This window comes from Heloderma suspectum, chromosome 5, assembly GCF_057233095.1.
Source record: "Heloderma suspectum isolate Gila_16-S chromosome 5, 16-S_ref, whole genome shotgun sequence".
Taxonomy (NCBI): Eukaryota; Metazoa; Chordata; class Lepidosauria; order Squamata; family Helodermatidae; genus Heloderma; species Heloderma suspectum.
The window spans coordinates 198,792,559-198,819,980 of NC_139462.1; the positions used below are offsets into that span (position 1 = coordinate 198,792,559).

Below are 27,422 nucleotides of genomic sequence, written 5' to 3' on the forward strand. Positions count from 1 at the left end.
CCACAGATGTAATTTCTTAAATCTAGATCATTGTACACAATGATCTCTGTGTTTGCTTACAGTTAACCACAACAAGAATGCCTCCCCAGAATCCCAGCCAAACAAGAACAGCTGCTGTAAGCTTCCCTCATAGGGATGAATGAATGCATTCAAGACGAGGCTGGACAGCCATCCGCCAGGGATGCTCTGACTTGGATACCTGCATTGAGCAGGGGGTTGGACTCGATGGCTTTGTAGGCCCCTTCCAACCCTATGATTCTGTGGCTCTACGATTCTATGAAGTATGCTTTGTTTTACGTGTAGGTGCATATCACATACATGTAAACTGAACGCATACCAGAGGGATCTTTTCACATAGAGCTCTCGGTGCTTAGGAAAACCCAAAAGCTGAGGGAGTCCAGGGAGAGACCACAACAAGGTCTTTGAAAGCAATTCCGTGATTTATGAAAGAATTTTAAATGAATTAAAAGCACACATCAACATCAAGAGAAATAGAACTATACATACATTTGGGGAATCAGAATCATACTAACATTCAGAGGGATAAAGACACACATATACAGTCGATAGCGGAGTACACTGGGATGCATAGAGAACTCTGTGTGTGTGTGTGTGTGTGTGTGTGTGTAGTAGGGATGTACGCTGTTGCATAGTCCGCCACACACAGTCGGGTAGCGCAACTGGATTCTGCATGTGAGGTATTATAAAGCTCCACCACATATCGCCAGTGCTTTGGGCTCTGCCCAGGCCAGACAGGGACTGCAGGTTTGGACAAAGTTCTGAGGGACACCTCAGTGTGACCACTCACAAATTGTATAATTCTGCCTCATTGTCCCTCAGAACTCAGCCAATGTAACGTAGGTGGAAAAAGAAACCTCCAGCCCACAGCTAATATAGACCTGAAGGGTTTAAAAAATCCTACACAAATGTCAACCATCAACCAGTTTTCCCATACTGCATCCTGGGAGGGAGGGCAGGACAGCAGTTGCTGAACCCAATACAAGAAAGGGGCCGAGTTCAATCCTATGCAGAAAAGAAGCCACCAGCAAGGTGCAACTCCCCGGGTGCAAATGAAGCCCTTCAAAACAAGCCATGAGTTGTGGTGTGGTTTAAAAGCCACCCCTGCAGTGCAACTCCCCAGGTTCGGATGACATGTTACGTGCCCGCATTGCAGGTAATTGGGGAAATGGTGTTCATGTGAGCAGCACACATGGGGTAGGGAAAAGAAACCATAGTGTCTTCTTTCCCCCGTGATTGTCCGAACCATGCCAGAGGCTGCAGCAAGGCTGCAGGGATGCAGCAAGACTTTGAACATTCACTTTGGCCCCTTTTGCACCCCACCCTCTGCTTTTGCATGTGGCCCTTCCTCTCTTTTCTCCCTGGCCCAGGTGCAAAAGTGCCACCCCACCCACTGGCAAGCCAAGGGCAAGGGAAGGTGATGACACGATTAACATTGCAGCCTTGTTCTCTCTCTTTTTTCCAGACATGTTTAGTTTGAAAGGCAATAGTGAAGGGGCACCATGTGTATTTCCATTCCAGTACAGTGGCAACTGGTATGCGCAGTGTACATCCGTCGGCAGGTCGGATAACTGGCTGTGGTGTTCAACCACAAGAAGCTATGATGAAGACAAGAAATATGGCTTTTGCCCACTGAAATGTAAGTTCTGCCTTTTGAAAAGAAGTTTGAATCATGAAATGTCATTTTCTGTTACTCAGTTCATGCTAAGGTTATCAACTAATTAAAATCATTGTAGGTGATTAGTCATTTGCTTTTAAATTGATCATAGAGAGAACAATGCTATGGTCCCTGGCTGAATGACCCAGGGACCATAGGATGGCTTGGGAAACCCTTCCTCCAAGGTCTAGACAAGAGTCTAAGGGAGCAATCCTATGGCCCCTACATTGGATAGTGGCAATTCCTCCTCTGAGGTTGGAGAGAGCGCTCCAGCCCTGGAAGGGAGAGTCAGAGATCTGACTCCAGACCCCTCCCCTTGCAGCTGGTGTGGAAAGAATATCACCAGTTGCTTCTCCGAGGTCGGAAAAGTCACTTCAGGAGACTGGAGAGGCCCGGATACAAGTTATCCTGAGCCTCCTCTAGCCTCCTTCCCCTCCCCTCTGAAGCACCCTCTATCAAAAAGCCCATCTACCAAAAACATAGGAGATTATTTTAAAAAATACCGCTGCTCTTCCTGCCTTGCTGGCTTCAGCCCAGCAGGGCATAGGAATCTCAGAAGCCCCCCAGTTTCATAGGATTGCGCCCTTAATCAATTAAACATATATAAATGTGCACATCACTACATGGTCGATATAGACAACTTTTGTGCAACTTTGAGAGTGCACAAACCTAATTATTTAACAAACAAAAGGCATTGCTTGTGGTTAGAAAGGCCATCTTTAATATTTCCATTCCCTATTACAATAATATACTAGAACCAAAATAGCTTCAAGAGGTAAATATATGTCCTTCTCTGCTCCACCAATTAAAATTTGTCCTCAGATACTAAAGCTGACATGCACTGATTAATCAGCTCAAGTTTTAGAGGATTGGTTAATGGATGAAAACTTGTACATTTTAAAATATGCACAAAGCTGTTCACGTGGGTGATCTACTCACATTTGCAGTGTGTGACCTCAGAGGAGAAGACTGTCTAGTCTCTCACAGTGGCCAACCTGATTCCTGGGGGAAGCCCGCAAGTAGGGAAAACAGAGAAATAGCCCTCTCCTACAGTTGTTCCCCAGTAACTGGTATTAAAGGCGTACTGTCAGGGTGGAAACTGAGCCCGTAGAGCCCCAGAGCAGTTCTGATTCTGAGGAAGAGCAACAACCCGTGGGAGAGGAGCTCGCTCATCGCTCACAGGCACAGTGGCAGGGAAAGATTCCTCCTGTATGCATTCCTGAGAGAGATAGTGACCCTGGCAGTGAGAGAGTGGTGGATGGGGCCTTGCTGGACACTCGGCGCAGACGCAGGGAGCAGCACCAGATGAGAGGAGGCGCTCTGCCCACTTGGCACTAAAACAACGGTCGCGTCCCGAGGACCCAAGGGTAAGAGGGAGAACGTCTCCATAGCCCATAAGTTCAGAGTCTTCCCGCCCTCCTCCTTCAAACGGGGACCAATTGCCTTACCTGGAGCTTAGGCTACTCTGCTATCTACCCCAGTGCAGTTCCTTGCTTAGTCGTTGGTGATTAGCATCTGAAAGAGTCATTAAATTGTAAAAGGAATAAAGCCTTGGAAAGAATCCTTTTCGTCTGTGTCTTGAGTTGGCTATTGGAGGGGACTGTAAGAGGCAGCTAGGGCGCTCCTGACACATACTGCCTCTGATCCTGGAAGTAGTATATAGGCATCATGACTAGTAGCCACTGACAGCCTTACCTTCCATGCCAAAGGGGAGACCAGAAAGCATCACTATCCCAAAGCCAGCAACCTTTAAGGGCTTCTCTCCATGAGGCTTTTATTGTGTGCTTGTGATTGGTCACTCACTTTTTTTGTGGGTCCTTTACATGACATTGTCAATGTCCAGGGCCCCTCCCATGGTTTCTGGCCATTAGAGCGGCTTTATTCTCAACAGGGAAAATGTGATAAGAGATTTCATTACGCTTTGAAGAGCGATACATTTCCAGTTAATTTCTGGAAACCAGCTATATCGCAGCTATACTACAGCACCATCGAGTTGCTGTATAATGAAACATAGAACCTGCCCAGAAAGAAACCCCCCAGAAAAAAGGAGTCAATCTTAATCCCACGAGGAATCTGGAAGCAGAAACCCCAGCAAGGGTGCAGGATTTTAGCCTTGTATAGAGAACCCTTAAAACAAATTGGCCTTAAGGGAATCCCCACCCAAGCTGGTGAATTCTGTGGTTTTGCATTGAACCAGCAGCATGCTGACACTCCAGAGGGTGTTCACATTCTAAACCTTTGAAACATTTCCTAACCTGCACTGTACAGTACCCTACCTGTGTGATAGCTATTTTTAAGCAGCAGTCAGCCTGATTGCCTGATACAATGCCCTGTTTCCACTCCAGCCTGTCCAGTCACATGGTTATAGACCTATACAAGCTGCAATGTGGAGTAGGTGGGAAAACTCCACTCCCCCCAGCCAAGATACTTTGGGGAAAAAATCCAATTTGGCTGTCAGCTTGTTTTACCCTCTTTTGCATGGAAGGTGGTGAGATGCCATGGATTATTTTTTTCTTACTTATTTGCCAAAACATCATAATCCATCATTATATGCTATATTAATTATGTGTTGTGATGGCTGGATAATTTGGGGGGAAACAACCAAAGTACACTTTAGACCACGAGATCTCAAACAGGAAAATCTGGAACTGTTTGCTTGACCTCCTGGCACTTTTGTTCTATGCTTTGGCTATTTCTGTTTGTCCTTTCAAAGCTGTCCTGAGGGGAGGAAGTGTGAAATAGGGTTGATCTATCTTGCAAGGTAGACTCCAGCAATTCATGGAACGAGAATTGCCAGATGTACAAGCTGGGTTTAGAAAAGGCAGAGGAACTAGAGACTAAATTGCCAATATCCACTGGATAATGGAGAAAGCCAGGGAGTTTCAGAAAAACATCTATTTCTGTTTTATTGACTATTCTAAAGCCTTTGACTGTGTGGATCATAACAAACTGTGGCAAGTTCTTGGTGGTATGGGGATACCAAGTCATTTTGTCTGCCTCCTGAGGAATCTGTATAATGACCAAGTAGCAACGGTAAGAACAGACCATGGAACAACGGACTGGTTTAAGATTGGGAAAGGAGTACGGCAGGGTTGTATACTCTCACCCTACCTAACCTGTACACAGAACACATCATGCGACGTGCTGGGCTTGATGAATCCAAGGCTGGAGTTAAAATCGCTGGAAGAAACATTAACAATCTCCGATATGCAGATGATACCACTTTGATGGCTGAAAGCGAGGAGGAGCTGAGGAACCTCATGACGAAGGTGAAAGAAGGAAATGCAAAAGCTGGGTTGCAGTTAAACCTCAAAAAAAAAACCCCACCAAGATTATGGCAACCAGCTTGATTGATAACTGGCAAATAGAGGGAGAAAACATGGAGGCAGTAACAGACTTTGTCTTTCTAGGCACAAAGATTACTGCAGACGCTGACTGCAGCCAGGAAATCAGAAGACGTTTACTTCTGGGGAGGACAGCAATGACAAATCTTGATAAAATAGTGAAGAGCAGAGACATCACACTGACAACAAAGGTCCGCATAGTGAAATCAGTGGTATTCCCCGTAGTAACCTATGGCTGCGAGAGCTGGACCATAAGGAAGGCTGAGCGAAGGAAGATAGATGCTTTTGAACTGTGGTGCTGGAGGAAAATTCTGAGAGTGCCTTGGACTGCAAGAAGATCAAACCAGGCCATACTCCAGGAAATAAAGCCAGACTGCTCACTTGAGGGAATGATATTCAAGGCAAAACTGAAGTACTTTGGCCACATAATGAGAAGACAGGATACCCTGGAGAAGATGCTGATGCTAGGGAAAGTGGAAGGCCAAAGGAAGAGCGGCTGACCAAGGGCAAGATGGATGGATGATATTCCGGAGGTGACAGACTTGACCTTGGGGGAGCTGGGGGTGGCGACGCCAACAGGAAGCTCTGGCGTGGGCTGGTCCATGAAGTCACGAAGAGCCGGAAGCGACTGAACGAATAAACAACAAATCTTGTAACTTGAGGGCTTTCATCTGAAGACATTTCAGTTCTGCAGTACCTGCATCTTATTTGTTTGTTTGTTTGTTTATTTATTCATTTCATTTCTATACTGCCCAATAGCCGAAGCTCTCTGGGCGGTTCACAAAAATTAAAACCAATCATCTCCCCTTTGCATCTCCCCTTTGTGTCCCAGTCAACATATATGTAATAGCTTTGCTATGCTTTTTTGTTGATGATATCTACATTACTCTGCTTAATGAATCAATAACAAGTGCCTTTTTAGCATAATAGCTACCTAATGGTATGCTATTTAAGGTGACCTGAGGTGCTTCCAGAGGACACTTTTAGCATTTTATTTTCCCAGGCATTTTAGCATTTTAGCTTTCTAGACTTTTAGCTTTGCTGTTTTAAATCTGTATTTTAAATCTCTGCATTGCTGCTAGGTTTTACTCTGGTTTTATTCTGGTTGCATTGTTATACTGTGGTTTTAATGTTTTTATATTTTATATTGTTTTATTGTGTGCTTTTTGGTTTTAATTTTTGTGAACCTCCCAGAGAGCTTCGGCTATTGGGCGGTATAGAAATAAAATGAAATAAATGTGCCCCCTGTTTCCTTCATGGAATTTTACAGGGAGTCCAGATGACATTGTCTTCCATTTATAACCCTCCCATGTTCTCCCACCATCTTTTTTCTTACCAGAGAAAATCCATTAAGGAGGGAAAATTGGAATAGTTGTCCAGTGCCTTTTGTTTGGTAGTACTAGGGGCTATCTGTCTGGAAGTATACTTGTTCTAATAAAATTAGACTTCAGGCCATGGTTATGAAAGAAAAGGTTGGCCACTAAATATGCATACAATTCTTGTTAGAGAGTCGCAAGATTTTCCTCTTCTTTTTCCATTAGGATCCAAGATATCATATATACAATCTTTATAGACAGTCATACATAGAGAGATATGGTTATAAAATTCCAGTACTACAAAATCCAGCAGAGATAAAGACCTGAGAATACGCTAAATTGACCCGCCATTTCTTTTGTTGCTTTGCATTGTCAAAACATCTATTGGTGCTAAACCAACCAGTCTGTACCTATTCAAAAATTAAATAATAAAGTCCAGTTATGCTGAAATGTCTCTATTGAGTTATTCCTTGAGTATACCAGTTGCTGGGGAACATGAGCAGGAGGGTGCAGCTGGTTGGCCGCTGTGTGAACAGAATGCCGGACTAAATGGGCCTTTGGTCTGATCCAGCATGACTCTTCTTATGTTCTAATTTGAAGGAATTGATAGAATAGTAACTTGTTCCTGAGTGTCTTCTTCTTGACTACTGTCATTAGCCCAGGGCTTTTATGTATGCCATGATGAAGCCCTATGCCACAGCACAGAGCAAACCTCTCCACATAATCATTATACACATCCATGTGCTTCCTCAGTTCCTGTCAGAAGCGCCCTAGCTGCCTCTTACAGTCCCCTCCAATAGCCATCTCAGGACACAGACACTGAGGATTCTTTCCAAGGCTTTATTCTTTTATTACTTTATGACTCTTACAGATACTAATCACTAGCGACTAAGGAACTGCACTGGGGATAGATAGCAGAGTAGCCTAAGCTCCAGGTAAGGCAGTTGGTCCCCGTTTGAAGGAGAAGCGTGGGAAGACTCTGAACTTATGGGCTATGGAGAGAGCCTCCCTCATTCCCTTGGGTCCTCGGGACGCGACTGTTGTTTTAGCACCAAACGAGTGGAGCACCTCCTTTCGGCGCCCCCCATCTGTCGACGCTCCCTGCGTCTGCGCCAGCAAGCCACCCTCCAGCGCTCTCTCACTGCCAGGGTCACTATCTCTCTCAGGAATGCTGGCAGGAGGAATCTCTGCCAGCTGCTGTGCCTGTGAGGGATGAGCGAGCTCCTCTCCCACAGATTGGTGTTCTTCCTCAGAATCAGAACTGCTCTGGGGCTCTATGGGCTCAGTTTCCACCCTGACACTGGCCAAGTGTGATGTTTAGTCCTGGAGGTGAGCAACTTCCCAAAGCCCATGGGGTCTTCTCTGTCCCTTTCCCACAATCTGTCCCTTTCCTACAATCCTTAGGACTGTGAAGTTCCAGAGAAGCATAAATGGGGAGACTGGTGGAGTGTAACAATTATATAAGCAACACCTCCAACCACATGTTGTTCCATGTCCATAATGCTTAGCTAAGGTGGTTGTTCTGCCTTGTCATTTTGTTGTTTTGTCTTGGAGGAGTTCCTGTAAAGAGCTGATCTATGCTGGAGGCTTCTGCTATTGGTTTAACTTTCAGTTCTCTAATAAAGTCTGTTCTGGGCCTCCTGTTGCTTCCACTTGCTTTCCCAAGTTCTGTTAGCTACCAGAAATAAACAAAACAGAAGCAATCTATCACACATGGTACATTTCTCAGTTCAGAAATTAACCGGAGTAAGCCTGTATGTCATTTCAGGATTGCGGTTTCAGTCTCCATAATTAGTTCTGCATTTTCTTTGGTCTTGTCATAATGAACATTGGAAATGGAAACATATTTTGGTTTTCTCTGTAGCTGATGGAATGGACCAGTTGTGGAAAACAGACCCTTTGACAAATGTACAGTACCAGATAAATGCAGCTGCTGCTCTAACATGGTACCAAGCTAGTAAAAGTTGTCAGCAACAAAATGCCAATTTGTTGGGCATCACAGAGTTACATGAGCAAATGTACCTGGCAGGTAAGTTAGCAATGTGCATGAATATCTTCTAACATTTCATGTTACAACACAGTTAAAACGAAAGGGCTTAAACATTGCACCATAGAACTTGTGCTCTACCTGGTCCTAGACTCGTGTCATGCACTAACATGCATGTAGATCCTATGCCTAGTACAATTGTATACATATATGGCTCTTCATGATTGGGAATGCTGGACAGGAATAGCAATTGGGACACTTACTCTAGCCTAAATGTGTGTGGCTTTGATTTGGATTGGGGCCACCACACTAAGGGAGACAAAAGTTAAACCTTCTCCCTGCCACACACTGTTTTTTTTCCCATCCATCCTTCAGCAGATGGATTAAAAAAGGAAAGAAGTCTCAGTTGACACCAGTGAAGGTGTTTGGGTTTTTTTAAGCCCTTGCCCCCAGGAGAAAACTGGAGGGCAGGTTTATTCCTTCTCTCCTGGAGTACAGTGGTCCCAATCTGAATCGGGGCTGAGCATGTTAATATGAGAGGCGGGGAAAACAAGTCTCAGCTATATGCTATGCAGTTAGCGTAACATCCCCTTCATGGATCACTGCCTTGTTGTGGCGAAGGGGCTTGCGTAACTCAGTGAAGCCATAAGCTATGCCGTGCAGGGCCACCCAAGACGGACAGGTCATGGCAGAGAGTTCTGACAAAATGTGGTCCACTGGAGAAGGAAATGGCAACCCACTCCAGTATTCTTGCCAAGAAAACCCCATGGAACATATCACAAGGCTAAAAGAGATGACACCGGAAGATGAGCCCCTCAGGTCGGAAGGTGTCCAATATACTACTGGGGAAGAACAGAGGGAATTTCCAAGTAGCGCCAGAAAGAGTGAAGCGGCTGGGCCAAAGCCGAAAGGACACTCAGCTGTGGATGTGTCTGGTGGTGAAAAGAAAATCCGATGCTGTAAAGAACGATATTTTTTTAGGAACCTGGAATGTAAGATCAATGAATCAAGGTAAGCTGGAGGTGGTCAACCATGAGTGGCAAGACTGAACATCGACATCTTGGGAATCAGTGAACTAAAATGGACAAGCATGGGCGAATTTAATTCAGGTGACCATTATATCTACTACTGTGGGCAAGAATCCCTTAGAAGAAATGGAGTAGCTCTCATAGTCAACAAAAGGGTGGGAAAAGCAGTACTGGGGTACAATCTCAAAAACGACAGAATGATCTCAGTACAAATCCAAGGCAAACCATTCAACATCACAGTAATTCAAGTCTATGCCCCAACCACTGATGCCGAAGAAGCTGAGGTGGATCGGTTCTATGGAGACCTACAACACCTTCTAGAACTAACACCAAAAAAAGATGTCCTCTTCATCATAGGGGATTGGAATGCTAAAGTAGGAAGTCAAGAAATCACTGGGATAACAGGCAAGCATGGCCTTGGTGTACAAAATGAAGCAGGACAAAAGCTAATAGAGTTTTGCCAATAGAACACGCGATCATAGCAAACACTCTTTTCCAACAGCACAAGAGGCGACTCTACACATGGACATCACCAGATGGTCAATATCGAAATCAGATTGATTATGTCCTTTGCAGCCAAAGATGGAGAAGCTCTATACAGTCAGTAAAAACAAGACCTGGAGCTGACTGTGGCTCAGATCATGAGCTGCTTCTTGCAAAATTTCGGCTTAAGTTGAAGAAAGTAGAGAAAACCACTAAACCATTCAGGTATGACCTCAATCATATCCCTTATGAATATACAGTGGAGGTGACAAATAGATTTCAGGGATTAGACCTGATAGACAGAGCGCCTGAGGAACTATGGACAAAGGTCCGTCACATTGTTCAGGAGGCAGCAACTCAACCCATCCCAAAGAAAAAGAAATGCAAGAAAGCAAAGTGCCTGTCTGAGGAGGCTTTACAAGTAGCTGAAGAAAGAAGGGAAGTAAAAAGCAAGGGAGAAAGGAGAAATATCCAACTGAATGCAGAGTTCCAGAGAATAGCAAGGAGAGACAAGAAGGCCTTCTTAAATGAACAATGCAAAGAAATTGAGGAAAACAATAGAATAGGAAAGACTAGAGATCTCTTCAAGAAAATCGGAGATCTCAAGGGAACGTTTTGTGCAAAGATGGGCATGATAAAGGACAAAGAAGGCAGGGACCTAACAGAAGCAGATGAGATTAAGAAGAGGTGGAAAGAATACACAGAAAAACTATACAAGAAAGATCTGAATGTCCCTGATAGCCATGACAGTGCGGTCACTGAACTTGAGCCGGACATCCTAGAGAGTGAAGTCAAGTGGGCCTTAGGAAGCATTACTAACAACAAAGCTAGTGGAGATGACAGTATTCCAGCTGAGCTATTTAAGATCCTAAAAGATGATGCTGTTAAAGTGCTGCACTCAATATGCCAACACATTTGGAACACTCAACAGTGGCCACAAGACTGGAAAAGGTCAGTTTACATTCCAATTCCAAAGAAGGGCAATGCCAAAGAGTGTTCAAACTACTGTACAATTGTGCTCATTTCACATGCCAGCAAGGTTATGCTCAAAATCCTACAAGCTAGGCTTCAGCAGCACGTGAACCAAGAACTACCGAAAGTACAAGCTGGGTTTTAAAGAGGCAGAAGAACTAGAGATCAAATCGCCAACTTTCGCTGGATCATGGAGAAAGCAAGAGAATTCCAGAAAAACATCTATTTCTGCTTCATTGACTACACTAAAGCCTTTGATTGTGTGGATCATAACAAACTGTGGCAAATTCTTAAAGAGATGGGTATACCAGACCACCTTACCTGTCTCCTGAGAAACCTGTACGTGGGTCAAGAAGCAACAGTAAGAACCGGACATGGAACAACCGACTGGTTCAAAATTGGGAAAGGAGTACGACAAGGCTGTATATTGTTGCCCTGCTTATTTAATTTATATGCAGAGTACATCATGGGAAACGGCGGGTTGGATGAATCACAGGTTGGAATTAAGATTGCCAGGAGAATTATCAACAACCTCAGATATGCAGACAATAGCACCCTAATGGCAGAAAGCGAAGAGGATCTAAAGAGCCTCTTGTTGTGGGTGAAAGTGGAGAGTGCAAAAGCTGGTTTGAAACTCAACATTAAAAAAACGAAGATCATGTCATCTGGCCCCATCACTTCCTGGCATATAGAAGGGGAAGAAATGGAAGCAGTGACAGATTTTATTTTCTTGGGCTCCAAGACGGTGACTGTAGCCATAAAATTAAAAGTCGCTTGCTCCTTGGCAGGAGAGCTATGGCAAACCTAGACAGCATAGTAAGAAGCAGAGACATCACCTTGCCGACAAAGGTCCACATAATCAAAGCTATGGTTTTCCCAGTAGCAGCATATGGCTGTGAGAGCTGGACTATAAGGAAGGCTGAGCGCCGAAGAATTGATGCCTTCGAACTGTGGTGCTGGAGAAGACTCTTACAAGTCCCCTGGACTGCAAGGAGGTCAAATTAGTCAATCCTAAAGGAAATCAGCCCTGACTGCTCATTGGAAGGACAGATACTGATATTTTGGCCACCTAATGCGAAGAGAAAACTCCCTGGAAAAGACCCTGATGCTGGGAAAGATTGAAGGCAAAAGGAGAAGGGGACGGCAAAGGATGAGATGGCTAGATAGCATCACCGATGCAATGAAGATGAACTTGAGCACACTCCGGGAGAGAGCGGAGGACAGGAAGGCCTGGCGTGCTATGGTCCATGGGGTCACGAAGAGTCGGACACGACTTAATGACTGAACAGCAACAACAAATAGCATAACATGTTGTTTGGCTCTGAGGTTGTAGGAGTGATCCATGGACGGTGCATATGCACACCTCTGCTGCCCCCACAGCATCTCCCTCCCTTCACTGGTTACAGGCAATTTCCTGAGACACCCCTTCCCACAATGCCTGGCTCTGTGGAAAGACCCCCTCTGAGCCAAGTGTTTGGGCCTGGCTGGCTCTCTGAAGAGGCATGCTGGCAGCTTCTCTGGACAATGCAGCTCTGCAGACAGCTCAACCACACTCAGGCTCACACTGAGAGGATTCTTGGTGTGAGCTGGAGGGCAGGTGGCTGAGAGTGAAACAGAGAGCAGGTGGGAGAGTGGGACTAGAAAGACTCTCTGGAGCACCCACTAGTATTGCTGAGCGGGTGGCTGCTCTGGAGAGCCTCGCCAGTTCCCCTCTCCCACTGCAGCAAATGAGCTGCTGTCAGGGCTCTCTCGAGCACCCACTGGAGGAGGAGGAGGAGGAGGAGGAGGAGGCGGGCCCTCCTGGCAAGGACAGTGGGAGCAGTGCAATTTGCTCCTCCTCCTGTTCCGCCACCTGAAGTGGGGCTTCACCCTGCTTCATGGGACTGATTACAAACACCACTTTCTTTGCAAGTAGGGAAATCTAAACTGGCAGAACCTGACTCCCTTGTGTTTTGCCCTCCTCACAGTAAGCATGAAGGGGACAGGTTTGAGTTCTCTTATTCCATCAGAAGTTGCCCAGCAAGGGGATTTTTTTGGCAGATGTTGCTTCTCCCATCATAATGTTGCAATGGTGGGAAAAGTTGTCAACCAGTGAAATTCTCCTTCAGTTTCTGCCCCTGCCCCACTCATTCTGACCCAGTATCCTGTCACTGTTGCTGCCTGCTGTAGAGTCTGTATTCCTGAGACTGATGACTTGCTGTATTTTGCATGCTTGTTTAGGATTAACTTCCACTTTGAGTTCTGAACTCTGGTTTGGTCTTAACAGTTTGGACTTCAACAGTGGATGGCAATGGAGTGGTAGCCATCCTTTCAGATACCTAAACTGGGCACCAGGTAACTGTTTTGGTTGTTAATATATTGTACACATGCACTATTTATTTTAGATTTGGCTCATATGTTAGTTTCCCCTGTTAGATCTGCAGTTTATAAATATAAACCCCATACATTTCAAATGTTTCTCTCAACTAACAGTGCAATTCAAAATGATCCTTTGTAGGGAAATTAGAATTTACTGGTGATTTTTCCTCACCTACCTATTTAAAATTATGCAGGTTCCCATTTTCTGTCTACTAAATTTTGGTGCAAGCTAGGAGAAGCGGCTACCATGACACAGAGATGAACTAATTTTCACACACAGAGACAGCAGTTTAAAATAGAATTTAATGCATTTATTAGAAACTTCCAATTTCCATGCGTATTTCCATACTTGATATTACATTTTAAACTTGCTGACCGGTTGTTATAAGGTAGACTAGCTCATTCTAAGCCCCTTACTCTAAACCTAAATGTCTCCCAACCACTGTCGTTGTTGGTATCTTTGTTAATTCCAGAGAAACTCAAAAAGTCCCCAACTTCTCCTTAAGCATCCTGCCTTTGTGATCTGTGGTTAGTGATGCACCTGAAAAAGGTGCATCAGACCTTTCCCTTAAACTTCTTTCTTTAGCAAAGTCAAATGAAATTCACTCTGGCTCGAACTAAGCCCATAGAACCAGTCTTTGGTCAAGTCTACAGTACCTGTCTTTGGATCTTTTAGCAACCCTCTTATATCTATCTATGCTGCTCTTATATGTTAGCAAAACCTTATAGCAGGTTCATGTAGCCTTTTAACTTAAATAAGCTCAGTTACAATTCCTTTTAAACTTCTTAGGCATTTTCACCTACTCTTCTTGAAGTTCTTGTTCTGAAACCATGTTTCTGGGCCCAATACAAAATGCTTTCACCTGTAAAGCCCTAAAATCAGCTTTCCCCCACCTGGCACCCCCCAGATGGATTACAGCTCCCAGAAGCCTCAGACAGTTGGTCAGGGATTATGGGCATTGTGGTCCAAAATGTCTGGAGAGCACCAAGTTGGGGAAGGTTGTCCTGAATAGTCTTGAGTCCTGAATATTGAAGGGAGTGCCTGCTTCCATATGAACCTCCCTGTAGTTTGAGATCAGATGAGGAGCCTCTGCTTCAGGTCCCATCATACCCAGAGGACAGATTTTCCTCCACAAGAAGCCTTTTCTGCTTTGGCACCCAGTTGTGGATTGAGCTCCCCAGAGAGGTTGGCCTGGCACCTATGCTGTGCTCTTTCCAGCGCCAGGTGAAGACCTTTTTATTTTCCCAGGCAGTTTAGCATTTTAGCATTCTAGTCTTTTAGCTCTGCTGTTTGAAATTTGTTACTGTATTTTAAATCTCTGCGTTGCTGCTAGGTTTTATGCCAGTTGTACTTTTATATTGTAGTTTTAATGCTTTTATACTTTATATTGTTTTTTATGCTGTACTTGTGGTTTCAATTCTTGTGAACTGCCCAGAAAGCCTTGGCTATTGGGCAGTATAGAAATATAAATAAATAAGAAAGAAAGAAAGAAAGAAAGAAAGAAAGAAAGAAAGAAAGAAAGAAAGAAACAGGGCCTTCTTGGTTGCCACCCCAGAGCTGTGGAATGCTTTTTCATGGATTGGAAGTTTGGCTCTTTCCCTTCTGGCATCCATGGGCAGGTTAAAGCTTTTGTTTTGACTTGCTTTCAGTTGCTAGTCTATGATCCATCACTGTGGTGAAACATTCATAGGTTAACCAAAACTACAGATCAGGGACTTGAAGTCTTGAGCAGAAAGACTGAATTTGGCACTTTCAGTCATGAACAAAATGGCAGCCTGAGCCAATTCAACCTTCCAGTCTGATTATTGAGCTGTCAGGGGTGTTGAATCTCAGATCCAGGGGCTAAATCTGGCTCACCTGAAATCTCAGTCTGGCCCTCTGGAGTTCCCCAAATGGTCACACCCCCTTCTCCTAGCCCCGCCTCTTTCCACCAACTGCCAATTGTTTGGTGGTTTCCTGGCTTTTGCATTCCCATTCTAAAAGGTTGGAATGCCTCTGTTAAGGCTTAGTTACGGCAGCTCTTAAGGGTTTTAGGGCAGTAAGAGCTCTAAGCTAAAGCATGATGATATTTGGGGTATTCTGGGCCCGCCCCTTTTTTCTTTGATCCCATCCACCACTGGACTGCAGCCCCCAAGGGCTTCTCTCAAATGGAACTTCATCCTTTGGCTGAAAGAGGTTCGAAACTCCTGTAATAAATACCTCTTACATGTCCATTGGCTACAATGGAATTCTGTAATCAAGGCATGATGTGAATATCCTTCCTCTTTGCATCTTTTCTTAAAGGAAGCCCTTCCCCAGAGCCTGGGAAAACCTGTGGAACATTCAATCCCGGTAAAGCATCCAAATGGGAAAACCTAGAATGTGATAAGAAACTCGGTTACATTTGTAAAAAAGGAAGTGCCACTCCAAACTTCATCATTCCTTCAGGTAGGTTGTTGAATACAGCAGGATTTGATTTAACAAGTTGGCAGTGCAGTGATGGGAAAGGGAGATTTCTCTCATCTAAAAAAAAAATGCATTTCTAAGCTCTTCTGAAAGGTCTGCAAAGAGAAGCCTTTAAAACAGCACTCCCTATCCTGGTGTCCTTAGACATCTTGAACCTCAGCTCCCATTATCCCCAGCCACCTGCTTTAAAACATCTAGTTCTGGGAAAAGCCAGCACTTTTTCTGTTGTTTCAAAAGGATCTGCTGGCTAGCTAACACAGGAGTGTGTAAACTGCCTTCCTGTGTACAGAAGTCTCCAGCTGTTTGTAGCAGCTATAGTTTTGACAGCTACCTACAGCAGGGATGGGCAGACCTGAGGCTTGCGAGATCTTCTCTGTTTTTATGGAAACTTTGAGAGCTCAGTGCTAAAGACATGCACATAGAATTAAAGAATTCAGAGCCCAGGAATGGATGTTAAATGCCAGGTTGAATGGAACTCTCAACACTTCCAGACCAAAATCTACTCCTGGTAACTCCAAACTGTCTTCATTTTAGCAGAAGCATTTAGGTAGGGATGTCCGTCACTGGGAAATTGGGTCTTTTGGGGGCGCATCAGACTTCCACGGTGAGCCCAATTCAGCTTGCATCTGTGAGCTGAGCTGCATATTTTCCCCAAATTCCAGGGACTTTTCCCGTATTTTTTTTATTTGCGGAAATAGATATTTGCGCAAATTTTGGCTGAAATTTGCATAATTTGCACAAATAACAAAGTGCGGCCAAAATTTGCACAAATGTCTATTTCTGCAAATAAAAAAGAATATGGAAAATCTGCTAGCTGGCCTGATTCACTGCGGATTGAGTCAGGCCAGCTGGCAGAAGATGAGCCGAAATCCAGGAGCCAAGCCAACGAAAGCTCCCCCCTGCAACTGGATTCTTCTGACATCCCTACATTTAGGTTGGCCAGGAGTCATTTTGTTGGTGCTATTATTGTTAAACAATGGGGAGCCCCAAATCCTTGCTGATCTACTGCAAATCACCCCTCTGCCAATGATGCTTCTAGGTAGTTTTATCCCAGTGCTGCAGAACCTCTAGCCTACAAAATTGAAGATAACAGCGGGGGTGTGGAACTACAGGATTCACCAGGGCTGGGGACAGTGACCGCTCTCCTCAGCAAGGACCAAGTCCTGCCGCCCTGCATCCTCCCATCCCCACTGTTATCTCCAACTAGAGATAACAGTGAGGTTGGGGCATGGGGCAGCCTGACTCTGCTTCATCTGCCCTACCTCCTTCCCACCAGGGCGAGTGAAGCTGGGTGAGTCTCCTTCTCTCGCTTGTCAGAGAAGGGAAGGGGACCCAGCTGCTTCTGCTTCACCCACCTCAGCTGCTTCCCCCCGCTGTGGGAAGGAGGTGGGGCAGGCAGTAGAGGCTGGTGGCTCTGATTTCAGTGGGGCTATAAATCCACTCTGTGTTCCAGCCAGAACAAGTCAGAACTCTACAGCTATCCAAGGTGCTGAACCCCAACCCCAAAATAACTTCAGCACCTTGGGTAGCTCCTTTAGAGTTCTATGGTTCTGACTGAAACCCAGAGTGGATTCTCAGCCCCACTGTCATCGGAGCCCCCAGCCTTCAGTGGGCCAGGAGAAGATGGGGCAGAGCTAACCTAGTCCCGATTGCTCCTCCGTCAGAGGAGTGATGGGGACTAAGCTGGTTTGGCTTTGCTGTGCACCGGGCCTCCTAACCAGGAAAGCCCACGTGCAGAGAAGCCTACTCCTGGGAAGATCCACCCAGCACTTGGACTAGGGAGCAAATGACATTAGGTGGGTATGGCCATGCTCACTTGACATCATACGGCCTGGGGGAGCGGGATCTGTCCCCTACCCAAAACTGGTTCTGCACCTGTATTTCAGACCCTGGACTTAATGGTCTTGTGGGGTGGGGGGCTTTAGATGACAAAAAAACCTTTGGAAACTCTGATAAAAAGGTGTTTCTGAGCATGTGCAGGATGTTACGTTTTAAATTTACTTAGCATGTCATGGCACCACCATAACTACAGGAATAAAATTGTGTTTCTTCTGTGAATGCTAAAATATTCACTTGGGAGTAGGCACCATTTTCTTGTAGAAAGTGATAACATACCTTGAAAGTAAAAATAGTAAAATGAGCATCTACACTCGTACAGCCACCTCCTAATGAAAAAAAATGTTTCTAAAAACAAGAAAGTATACTGTGGTAACCAGCGTCAGCCCTGGTAGGCTCTGGCATGCCCCAGTGCTGATGCCAGCCTGTTTGCCACTCCATTCATCCTGGGCGCCCACCCCAAGACCCATCTCCACTGCACCACTGCCAGCTGCTGCCACCACTCCCGCTCTCCCGTTCGCCTTCCATGGCAGTGCCTGCTTCCATGTGCTTCTGCGTACACGGTGGCTTGTTCGAAGCCTCCGGTATAAACTGCCCCAGCCGCTGACTTGGTATATTATTCCAAGAGGACCAGAGATGCAACAGAAGGTGAGGTCTTTTACCTGATAATTTTCCGATCTTGACGACATACACACTCCGCCTCCCCTGCTCCCCAACGTCATAGCACATCTGTTTGTAAATGATTTCTGAAATACTTAAGCATGACATTCTTTTCCAGCTGAAGGGAGCCTGTCTCCCAAACTTACCAGCGTGAATGTCCTCAGCAACAGAAATGTTAATTCAAACCCATATAGTGCAATATAAGTGATGGGATTTTAATGTCAGTTGTTTTATCAGGTTCCCATAATTCATTGAAACTGTTTTCAGCTTTTTAAATTGTTTTCAAATTTTGTATGTATTTTGTATGTAACATTTTTCTATTATGTTTTGTAATGTTTATGAAGTGCCCAGAGAGCTTTGGCTATTGGGTGGTATAGAAATTAAAATGAGGAGGAGGAGGATAATATCTTTATTAGGTCCACTCAAAGATCATCACAAATGTGCAAGTTTTGAGATCTCCAGATCTCTTCATCAGGCAAGATGTTACTGCCTTTGTTTTTAATTAAAATGATTGCCTCATACCGTTGCTCTGGTGTTTTATACATAATTTCAGCTTGAGAAGGAAGCATCCCGATTCCAGAGAGTTATGGAAGCAAATTTCACATCTGTAACATACACACCAAGTCTGATAGACAGGAAAACACCACTTTGCTTTTAAAAACATATTCTGATAAATATCTTTGTGTACCATGCCAATCCGTTGTCAGAGTTTCCTTCCATTCGTTCCAGCATTCTCTGCAAACACGCCCAGGTGTTTCCTAAATTCATTTATAAATTGTTTTTATGGTTTTGTTTTCTTTAGAGACATGATCAATATATTTATAATTGACTCAGTTGTTAATAATAAGGCATGTGCAAGATGCAACCTTGCTATCATGTACTGTACACCACTGAAATCAAAGGAGGTTTAGGGCACATGCCTATGCTTATTTAGACAGAAAACAGGCCTACAAGTCCCAGCATGCCCCAGCCAGTTATGCATAGGAGAGGGTTGTGCCTGTAGGCTGCAGTCTGCTACATCTACTCTATGTGGGGCTGCCTTTGAAAACTGTTCAGAAACTTCAGCTGATCCAGAATGCTGTAGTCAGACTGTTGACCAGGGCTGGTTACAGGGAGCTTGCAACTCTTTTGTTAGAACAGCTTCACTGGCTATCCGTCTGTTTCTGCACAGAATTCAAAGTGCTGGTTATGACCTATAAAGCCCTATATGGCTTGGTACTAGGCTACCAAAGATCGCCTTCTCTCATATGAGCATGCCTGGGTCCTAAGATCTTCTGGGGAAGCTCTTCTTTTGAGACCTCTGCTTTCAGAAGTGCATTTGGTGGTGACACGAAAGAGGGCCTTCTCAGTGGCTGCTCCCTGGCTGTGGAACTCCTTCCCAAGGGAGACTAGGTTTGCTCCCTCTTTGTTGTCTTTCTGTGAGTAGGCAAAGACCTTTTTATTTAAGCAGGCCTTTGCTGTGTAAGTGGGTCTGTTGGATTGGAGGCTGGTTTTACTCTGTTATTGTTTGTTTGTTTATTTATTTATTACATTTTTATCCCACCTTTCTTTCATAATGGAACTCAAGGCAGCTACATGTGGTTCCCAGGTGGTCTCCCCTCCAAGCACCAACCAGACCCAGACCTGCTTAGCTTCAGCAAGGTGGCTGCCTCATGTGCCTTCAGTCTGTGCCCTGGGATTGTTGTGCTTGTAATTGTTTGTAATTGTGTTTACTGTATTTGTTTTATTATTGTGTTTATCAAGCTTTATTAGTGATTGTAAGCTGCCTTGAGTGCCATTTTTGGTGGGAAGGTGGGGTACAGGTCAAATAAATAAATTAATATTTACATATTTATTTAAAGCACTTTGTTTTAAAAATTCATTCTTCGTCCAAAAAGGCTCCTGGAGCAGCTTTAAAAAAGAGAGAGAGAGAGAGACAGTCCCTGCCTCTCAGGCTTACAGTCTAAAAGATATGGCAAACAAAGAAAAAGGCATGGGGTAGAAGGAAAGGAAAACCACAAACCTAGACACCAAATCTTAAAGTTACAGATTTCTTATAACAACCAGATGGGATGGAAACAGTTCAGAGAGAGGAGAGAGAGCCAAAAGGAGCTGGTGTCTCAGCAGAGCCAGTGGAGAGACCCCTCTTCCCATCTTGCCTCAGCCTGATGGAATGGCTGGGATGAAGTCCCATTGAACTTAACAGGACATACTGTACATCTGAGAAGACACACATAGGATTGCACTGCACAGCAGCCAACTATGTGCAGGATTGGAGACCAAGTCTGCAATCGGCCTTCAGCACCCAGCCAAAGCTATATGCCTGCATCTAACTACATTCAAGGGTGGGCAACTTCAGGAGGTCTGGGCACCATTTTCACCCCTAGATCACCCACCATGGACTGCATCACTCCCCCCTCACCTCGGTGCCGTAAAAAGAAACAATGAACAATAAACAATGGCATCCACAGTGACTGCAGAGAGCTCAAAGGGTCAACATTAGCTTGTGTACAAGCTAATTTGGACTCTTTGGGTTCTCTGTAGCAGCTACGGAACACTAAAAGATGTGAAATTACTTGCAAAGAAGGTAATTCTGACTCTTTCAGTACTTCATAGATGCTCTGGACACCCTTTATTACTACAATTTGGGGGGCGGGGGTGGGTGGGTGTTGTACATGGCCCATATGCCATATGTTGCCCACCCCTGAAGTACATAGTTAAATTCCAAGTCTTATGCGAACTATTATTTGTTAAACTCTTCTTCTTTAGTAGGTTTTTGTGTAGTTTTGGCATGAAGCTTTTAAATAGCTCCTCTTAAATCCATGCTCGCTGTCCTTACATTTTGCATTGGAAAGTGGTCAGTATTGTAATGATCCAACTGCTCAGTCATGTGAAGTACTTTGGTGGTAGCAGCGACATTACCCTGTTGCTAAGCTAAAAAGCCATATCCTGTTTCTGGCAGGCAGGATGGAAATGACAGAATCTACCCTGCTTGCCAAGAATGACCCGCCCTTTCTCTTACAGCCGCTTCACACATTACGAAGGAAAAGCCCTGATGTGTTTTTAAAGACAGGTATGCTTGGCAGGAACCCTGGCCCATCACAAGTAAGGCTGTAGCTAGTTAAAGCAAAAAACAAAACTTGGCCTGACCAGTTTTTGTTGTGTTGTTAGCTGTTGTAAAACCCCCCACATGGAATAAGGTTGATTTTCTTCTTCCTTAGCCATTTTTTTTTTAGCCATGCTTTAGGTCAGGGATGCTGAACCTCTTTCAGCTCTAGGGCCAAATTCAGTTTCAGAGAAGTTGTTGGGGGCCACATTCCAGTGGTGGGTGGGGCCAAAGGCTAAAGGGGCAGGGGTAAAGGCAAAAGAATGTCAGCATAGTTTAGCTTAAAGCTCTCACTACCAGTAACTAAGCCTTAGGAGATGCATTTCAGCCTTTCAGGCTGTGAAAAACATGCAAGCCCCAGGAAACCACCAAACAATCAGCCAGCAGGGTAAAGGGGGTAGGGCTAGAGGAAAAAGGCATGGCCATCTGGGAACCCCAGAGGGACCCCAGGCGGGCCAGATATGGCCTACAGGCCTAAGTTTCAACACCCCTTGCTGAGAGGAAGAACATGTGACCTTGGAAGCTGCTTGGATGGGAGGCCACCTAAGAACAGTAGGTACAAAACTCCAAGTTCTTCAGAGGAAGAGCAGAATTGAACTGGTAAGGAACGGATATACACATATACATGTGTGTAAGAACATGTGCAATCCATACAGCATTCTGTGTACAAGTGGTTAATTGATGATTATTGGTTGTTTTGCAGAATCAAATGTGCCCATTAAGTGTCCTGAGGGATGGATATCATATGCAGGCCACTGCTATAAGATTCACAGAGAAACTGCCTTATGGAATGATGCTTTAGCACTGTGTAGAAAGGAAGGTGGAGATCTGGCGAGTATTCACAATGTTGAAGAGTACAGCTTTATAATTTCTCAGCTTGGGTACAGTGAGTATTTCTATGATAATATTGTTAATATTGAATTCTAAAAATTAGTTGTTGTTTTTGTTACCATTAGCAGCAGTGGCCTGTTTAAATGGCATCAGTTTGATTAAATCTATTACATCCCACCAACAATATAAGAAATATTACATGTTTCTTACAATATGTAAGAAATATTATGATGATTTCAAGAATTTTAACAGATACTTAGGGACGTATGAACTCACACCCATCTGGGTTCTCCAGATGCCAGCCCAGCCCCTGCCCCTACTCTCCAGTCCCCAGACCACACTCGAGCTCCTCCCATGCTTGGCAAGCAGCCCGCACTCACCCCAGCAGCCTCGTCAAGCTCCACGGTTGCCATTTTTTTAAAAAATAAAATGGCGATCGCAAAAATGTGCATGTCTTCGTATGTGTGGAAATGCACATTTTGTGAAGGTGAATATTTGTGTGCACGTGCAAAATACATATTTTTGGGGAAATGTGCATTTTGCACATACGCAAATATGCGCATTTGCAAAATGTGTGTTCATGTGTGCACAAATATGCGCATTTTTGTGATCACCATTTTATTTCTCAAAAAATGGCAACTGCGAATCTCAATGAGGCTACCAGGGTGAGTGCAGGCCATTCGCCGAGCACGGGCAAGGGGTGAGCAGGGGCAGGGGCTCGGCGAGTGGGGCTCAGGAGTGCAGGCACGGGCGGTTCCGCTGGATTGCCGGATTGAATTGGGCACCCACGCCATCCTTACAGAGACTTCAGCCTTTTTCATCCTTGTGGAGCTTCTTTCAAGTGTGTCTCCTCATGTCCAAGGAGAAATGTATTGATTGAATAATGCCTGCTTTGTCTGGGAATCATGATGCATATGCAGAGAGACTCATCTACTTGAGGGAGGTCAGTGTAGGTATCTGCAGTAAGCTAATGAAATCTAGGAGTTGAGGCAATTGATAAGAGGAGCAGTGACTCAGAGCTTTTCTACACAAGGCTGTTATTCGCTTTACCTGTTTTTGGTTTTGTCACAGAATTGAGATCCAAGCTCTACTCAAAGAGCTTTTCCTTTCCTGCTTTTCTGCTAAATAACCTCTAGGTGGAGATGTTCTATAGCAGAATACTCCAAATACACAAGTAGAAACTGCAGTTTCAGAAATAATACTCCATTTCCCCCATTCAAAAACAAAAAACAGGGAAGTTTTTCCTGAAAAATAGAAGTGAAACTGGAGGATCACAATGTCATCTAAAGAACCCGTAAACAACCGTGTGTAAGGAATCATCAGCACACAATAAATACCTCTTGTAGAAAAGCTCTCAGAAGGTTGTAATGTGACCTACTGGCAATGTTGGGAGGACTGTGCTTGTGCTATGATTCTGGGTGTTTCCAGATGAAGCTTTTATTGTGAACGTAGGAAGCTGTGTTACACTGAGTCGGTCTATTGATCCAACTAGCCCAGTATTGTTGACACAGGCTGGCAGTAGTTCTGAAGGGTTTCCAGAAGATGTTTTCCCAGCCCTACCTGGTGATGTTGGAGACTGAACCTGGGGCCTTTTGCATGCAGAGCAGGTGCTCTGCCACTGAGCCACAGCCCTTTTGTGCAATCACACCGCCTCATACACAGAATTTCACCAGGAGTGCGGAGGGTCCAGATGATGTTGTCTTTAATTTGTAGTTCTCCCATAGAGAGAAGACTGTAGGAACAAATAGGAAAACAGTATGCAAGTTTCAGGGCCAGGAGCAATGGGAAGAACCAATTAATATTTATTTAGGGCGCAAACCTATGGGGATAGGTGGCCACCTCTGAACTTGGAGGCAACTGCCTATCCAGTGCAGGGCAGGAGATGCACGGAGGGGATCATTCCCTCTGCACTTCTCCTGCCCTGCATTTGCGGCTAGACAGCTGATTTCGGCTGTCTAGCCACAGGAAGGTGGAGTGGGGGAGGAGGCTGCTGGACGACACATAGGATGTGTCGTACCAGCATTTCCTCTTTCCCTGCCCTGGAACACCCCCGGAATGCCCTGTTTTGGCCACTGCACACTCCTCTTCTGAGTGTGGAGCTCAGTGCCATTCCACACTGCCTCCGAGGCAGTGTGGAAGGGGGGGAAGGTTGGTTCACCAGGCTCCAAGATTGGTTCCTGGAAAACCACTTATCCTATGACTGTCTAGCCACTGACTAGTGGCCATAGGATTGCTCCCTTATTCACTTTATGAGTTACAGTACATCTGAAGCTCTCAGGGCATATAATAAAAAAAAGAAATACAATAAAACCATATTAAGAAGAATTTTGTAAACTTTTTAAAAGCTGCAACAATAATGTAAAATAATTTTAAAAGAAGAGATAAATATCCAAGCAACTAAAACATGGAAAAAGACCATTTAAAAAGCAGTATCTCTGTCATGAGGCAAAGACTATAATGGCATTAAAAGTGCTGAAAGCCAAGCTGTGTGCTGTGTTCTGCCTGAATTCTGAATTAGTCAGAGGAAGTCCTGTGCACACATCTTGGCGGTAGCATCTCATTCTTAGTGATCTGGGTCAGCAGAAAGGAAACACCTGCTACATTTTGGCACAGGATCAATAACTCATCATTAGTGGCTGTTACTCTCATAGATAAGGAAAACAAACTCAGTGAGGAAACTTAAGCAATTAGCATACAACTGTTTTCCTTTAACTCACTGACTATCAAATATTGCTATCAAATATTTCTGGATGAGGCTTTTTCAAAATCAAAGAACAATCATTGAAGAACAGTCCCTCCATATTTCAGTGCTATGCACAGGTGGAAGGTAGCATCTGTCCACCACTGATGCAATACTCACATGTAGAAGATTCCTGTAGGCTCAATAGGGCCCTGATCTTGACCATTTGTGGGTATGCACAGGTATGTGCACAGGGAATGTGAGCAGCCATTAAGGGGGGTGAGAGGTCTGTTCATGCCTCCCATATCCCCACCTAGCCCTCCTCTGCCAGTCAGTGCAAATTCCTCATGTGCTGGAGTGTGATCTCCCATTCCCCATAATGGCCCTTTGCTTTCTCTAGCATGCACCTGTTGTGTATAGCCTGAGTCAGGGCACAGAGGGCTCTGTTGAGGCTGTGGGAATCCTCTGTGGATAGGATGCCACTACATTTGTAGTAGACTGGATCTTGTTTGCACTCATGAAAAGTACTTGATTGTCCTGGTACCTATTGGAAAGTAGTATCTGGGAAATCTGTTGGAATAATGCAGGTGTGGGCAACTTCAGGCTCTCCAGATGTTTTGACCTACAGCTCCCATCATCCCTCACCATTGGTTATGCTGGCTAGGCTTGATGGGAGTTGTGGACTAAAACATCTGGAGGGCCACAAGTTGTCCACCCCTAGAATAATGCATCGGACTGATTCATTATGGCTTACCTTCCTTCTGTTGTGTTGATTACAATAATACTTGGTCCCACTCATTTTAAGTGTTCAAAGCAATCCACATATCACTGGATGTTGTACTGGGGCTAATGGCAAAATTATTAACTTCCTGGACCTACTTCTTAACCACTCTGTACAAAACATACATTTTCTCCCTAAACTCCCCTATTTTTATGTGTGAATTAGGACCAACTGATGAATTATGGATTGGACTGAATGACAACAAGGTTCAAATGTACTTTGAGTGGACAGATGGGACGCCTGTGACATACACCAAATGGCTACGTGGGGAACCAACACATGCTAGCAACAGGCAAGAAGACTGTGTCATTATGAAAGGAAAGGTAAAATAGTTCTGAAGTCTCTCACTATCTCATTATCCAAGCATATTTCCATTCAAGTGGTCCACTAATTTTATCCAAGTTGATGCATTTATTCGGTCCAACTTCATATCCAATTTCAGCAGTGTTTCCTTTAAGAGTTAGAATAGTCTTCAGATGACTAGTCTTCAAACCATCATGATTATGTTTTCTGTAGACACATATACATGCTTTAAAATGTTCTCCTGGGAGCATATTTCTGATGGCATTCTGAGAGATCTGGAGTTGGAACCAGAATCTGCCTTCCACAAGAGGAAATGGGGTGCTTGTGTAAGGTTCCTCTGCCCGATTTTGGGGGATCTCTGCTCACCCTGACACACCATGGCTCACCCCATTCAGCAGGGTTCCCTGACTCTCTGTGTAGGATTTTCAGGGGGCTGGAGGGGCTGCCATGAGAAGGAGAGGGTGGGAAGTCCACGTCTGTCAGCCCAGTTGATCTATCATAAATCTGAATCTAACCCCTGGGGGGAATGTATTGCTCCCATTGCTATACAGAAGCATTAACAGAATGCACTGAAGTGGCATTCTTTGGAGGATAACTTCTTATGTTGAAGGTTTTCCTTGACTAAATCCGCTCATGCAAGCTCAATTCTAGGCTCCAACCCAAATGACCACTCTTGTGTTGCTGCTTGCACTAGCTGAAAGCCAAGTCATGCTCACTCAGTAGCCCAGTTCAGGTATTCAAAACAATATTTGTAAGGGGGAGGGCACACTCCTGACGTTTGCACAACTGAGTGCAAAGGCTTGAAGGATGATTTGAAGTGTATTCAGCTGAAAACATTTTGAATCAACCCTGCAAGTAGGGACCCTGCGCAATTAGTTCCTAATTGAGGGGAGAGTTCTAAGCAGGTTCAACTGAACACACTTAGGCTGGATCTACATGGCAACGAATGTGATGCGTTTTCATATTTAATGTGGATTTTCATGAAATGGGTGTTGGTCCATCAGGAGCACACTACCTTAAAACCCGGTTTTCACAGGTCAAACTGCACTTTAATCTGCCTTACTTTGTGGTTGGATGGGTGGAGTCCCGCTAGTAGAAATGAACATCATCAACCCCATAGATGCTGCTTGGAGCTTGCTCCCACCCGTGTCCATGCTCCACTGCTCAGGGAGGTTTAATGGAAGAGATGAGTAATGTTGGATAGTTTACCCAACACCTCTCCCGCTTGGATCCATCAACTGTGAACCAGCAATATTGAAGCCCAGGGACAGACTGATAAGTGGCGGGCAGAAAGGAGGCACCTAGGCCCTGCACAGTGGGAAAGGGCTGGAATTGACTCCCTCTGCTAGCACTCTAGAGTCAGCAGCTGTAAATCCAGTCCTGTTTAACCTCAGAATCTGCACCAAATGGGTCTGAAGCACCCTGGTGGGTAAACAAGCTAATCCCAACAGACAAATATCATTACAGACAAAACTCTACACTGAAATCTATTTAAAGCTTTATTTTAGAAAAATACAAAATATAAAGAAAGTGGCATGGTGGCTATATGAGCATTACAAACTTTCTCTATAATTACAGGAAAAGAGAATGCAACACAAATAGAAGATCAATTAAAAGAATTGCAATTGCCAAAGCTG

General features: G+C 44.6%; 1 protein-coding gene across 1 annotated transcript in view; it reads left to right on the top strand.

Moving 5' to 3' along the window:
* Nucleotides 1-27,422, top strand: part of LOC146345054 (macrophage mannose receptor 1-like) — a 97,361-nt gene that overhangs the window by 21,120 nt on the left and 48,819 nt on the right. Inside the window, exons 3-8 of the mRNA XM_084859002.1 lie at nt 1,484-1,657; nt 8,200-8,364; nt 13,026-13,139; nt 15,448-15,591; nt 21,894-22,076; nt 25,648-25,805. Coding sequence (XP_084715128.1) covers nt 1,484-1,657; nt 8,200-8,364; nt 13,026-13,139; nt 15,448-15,591; nt 21,894-22,076; nt 25,648-25,805 — 938 coding nt within the window. The remainder of the gene's footprint in view (nt 1-1,483; nt 1,658-8,199; nt 8,365-13,025; nt 13,140-15,447; nt 15,592-21,893; nt 22,077-25,647; nt 25,806-27,422) is intronic.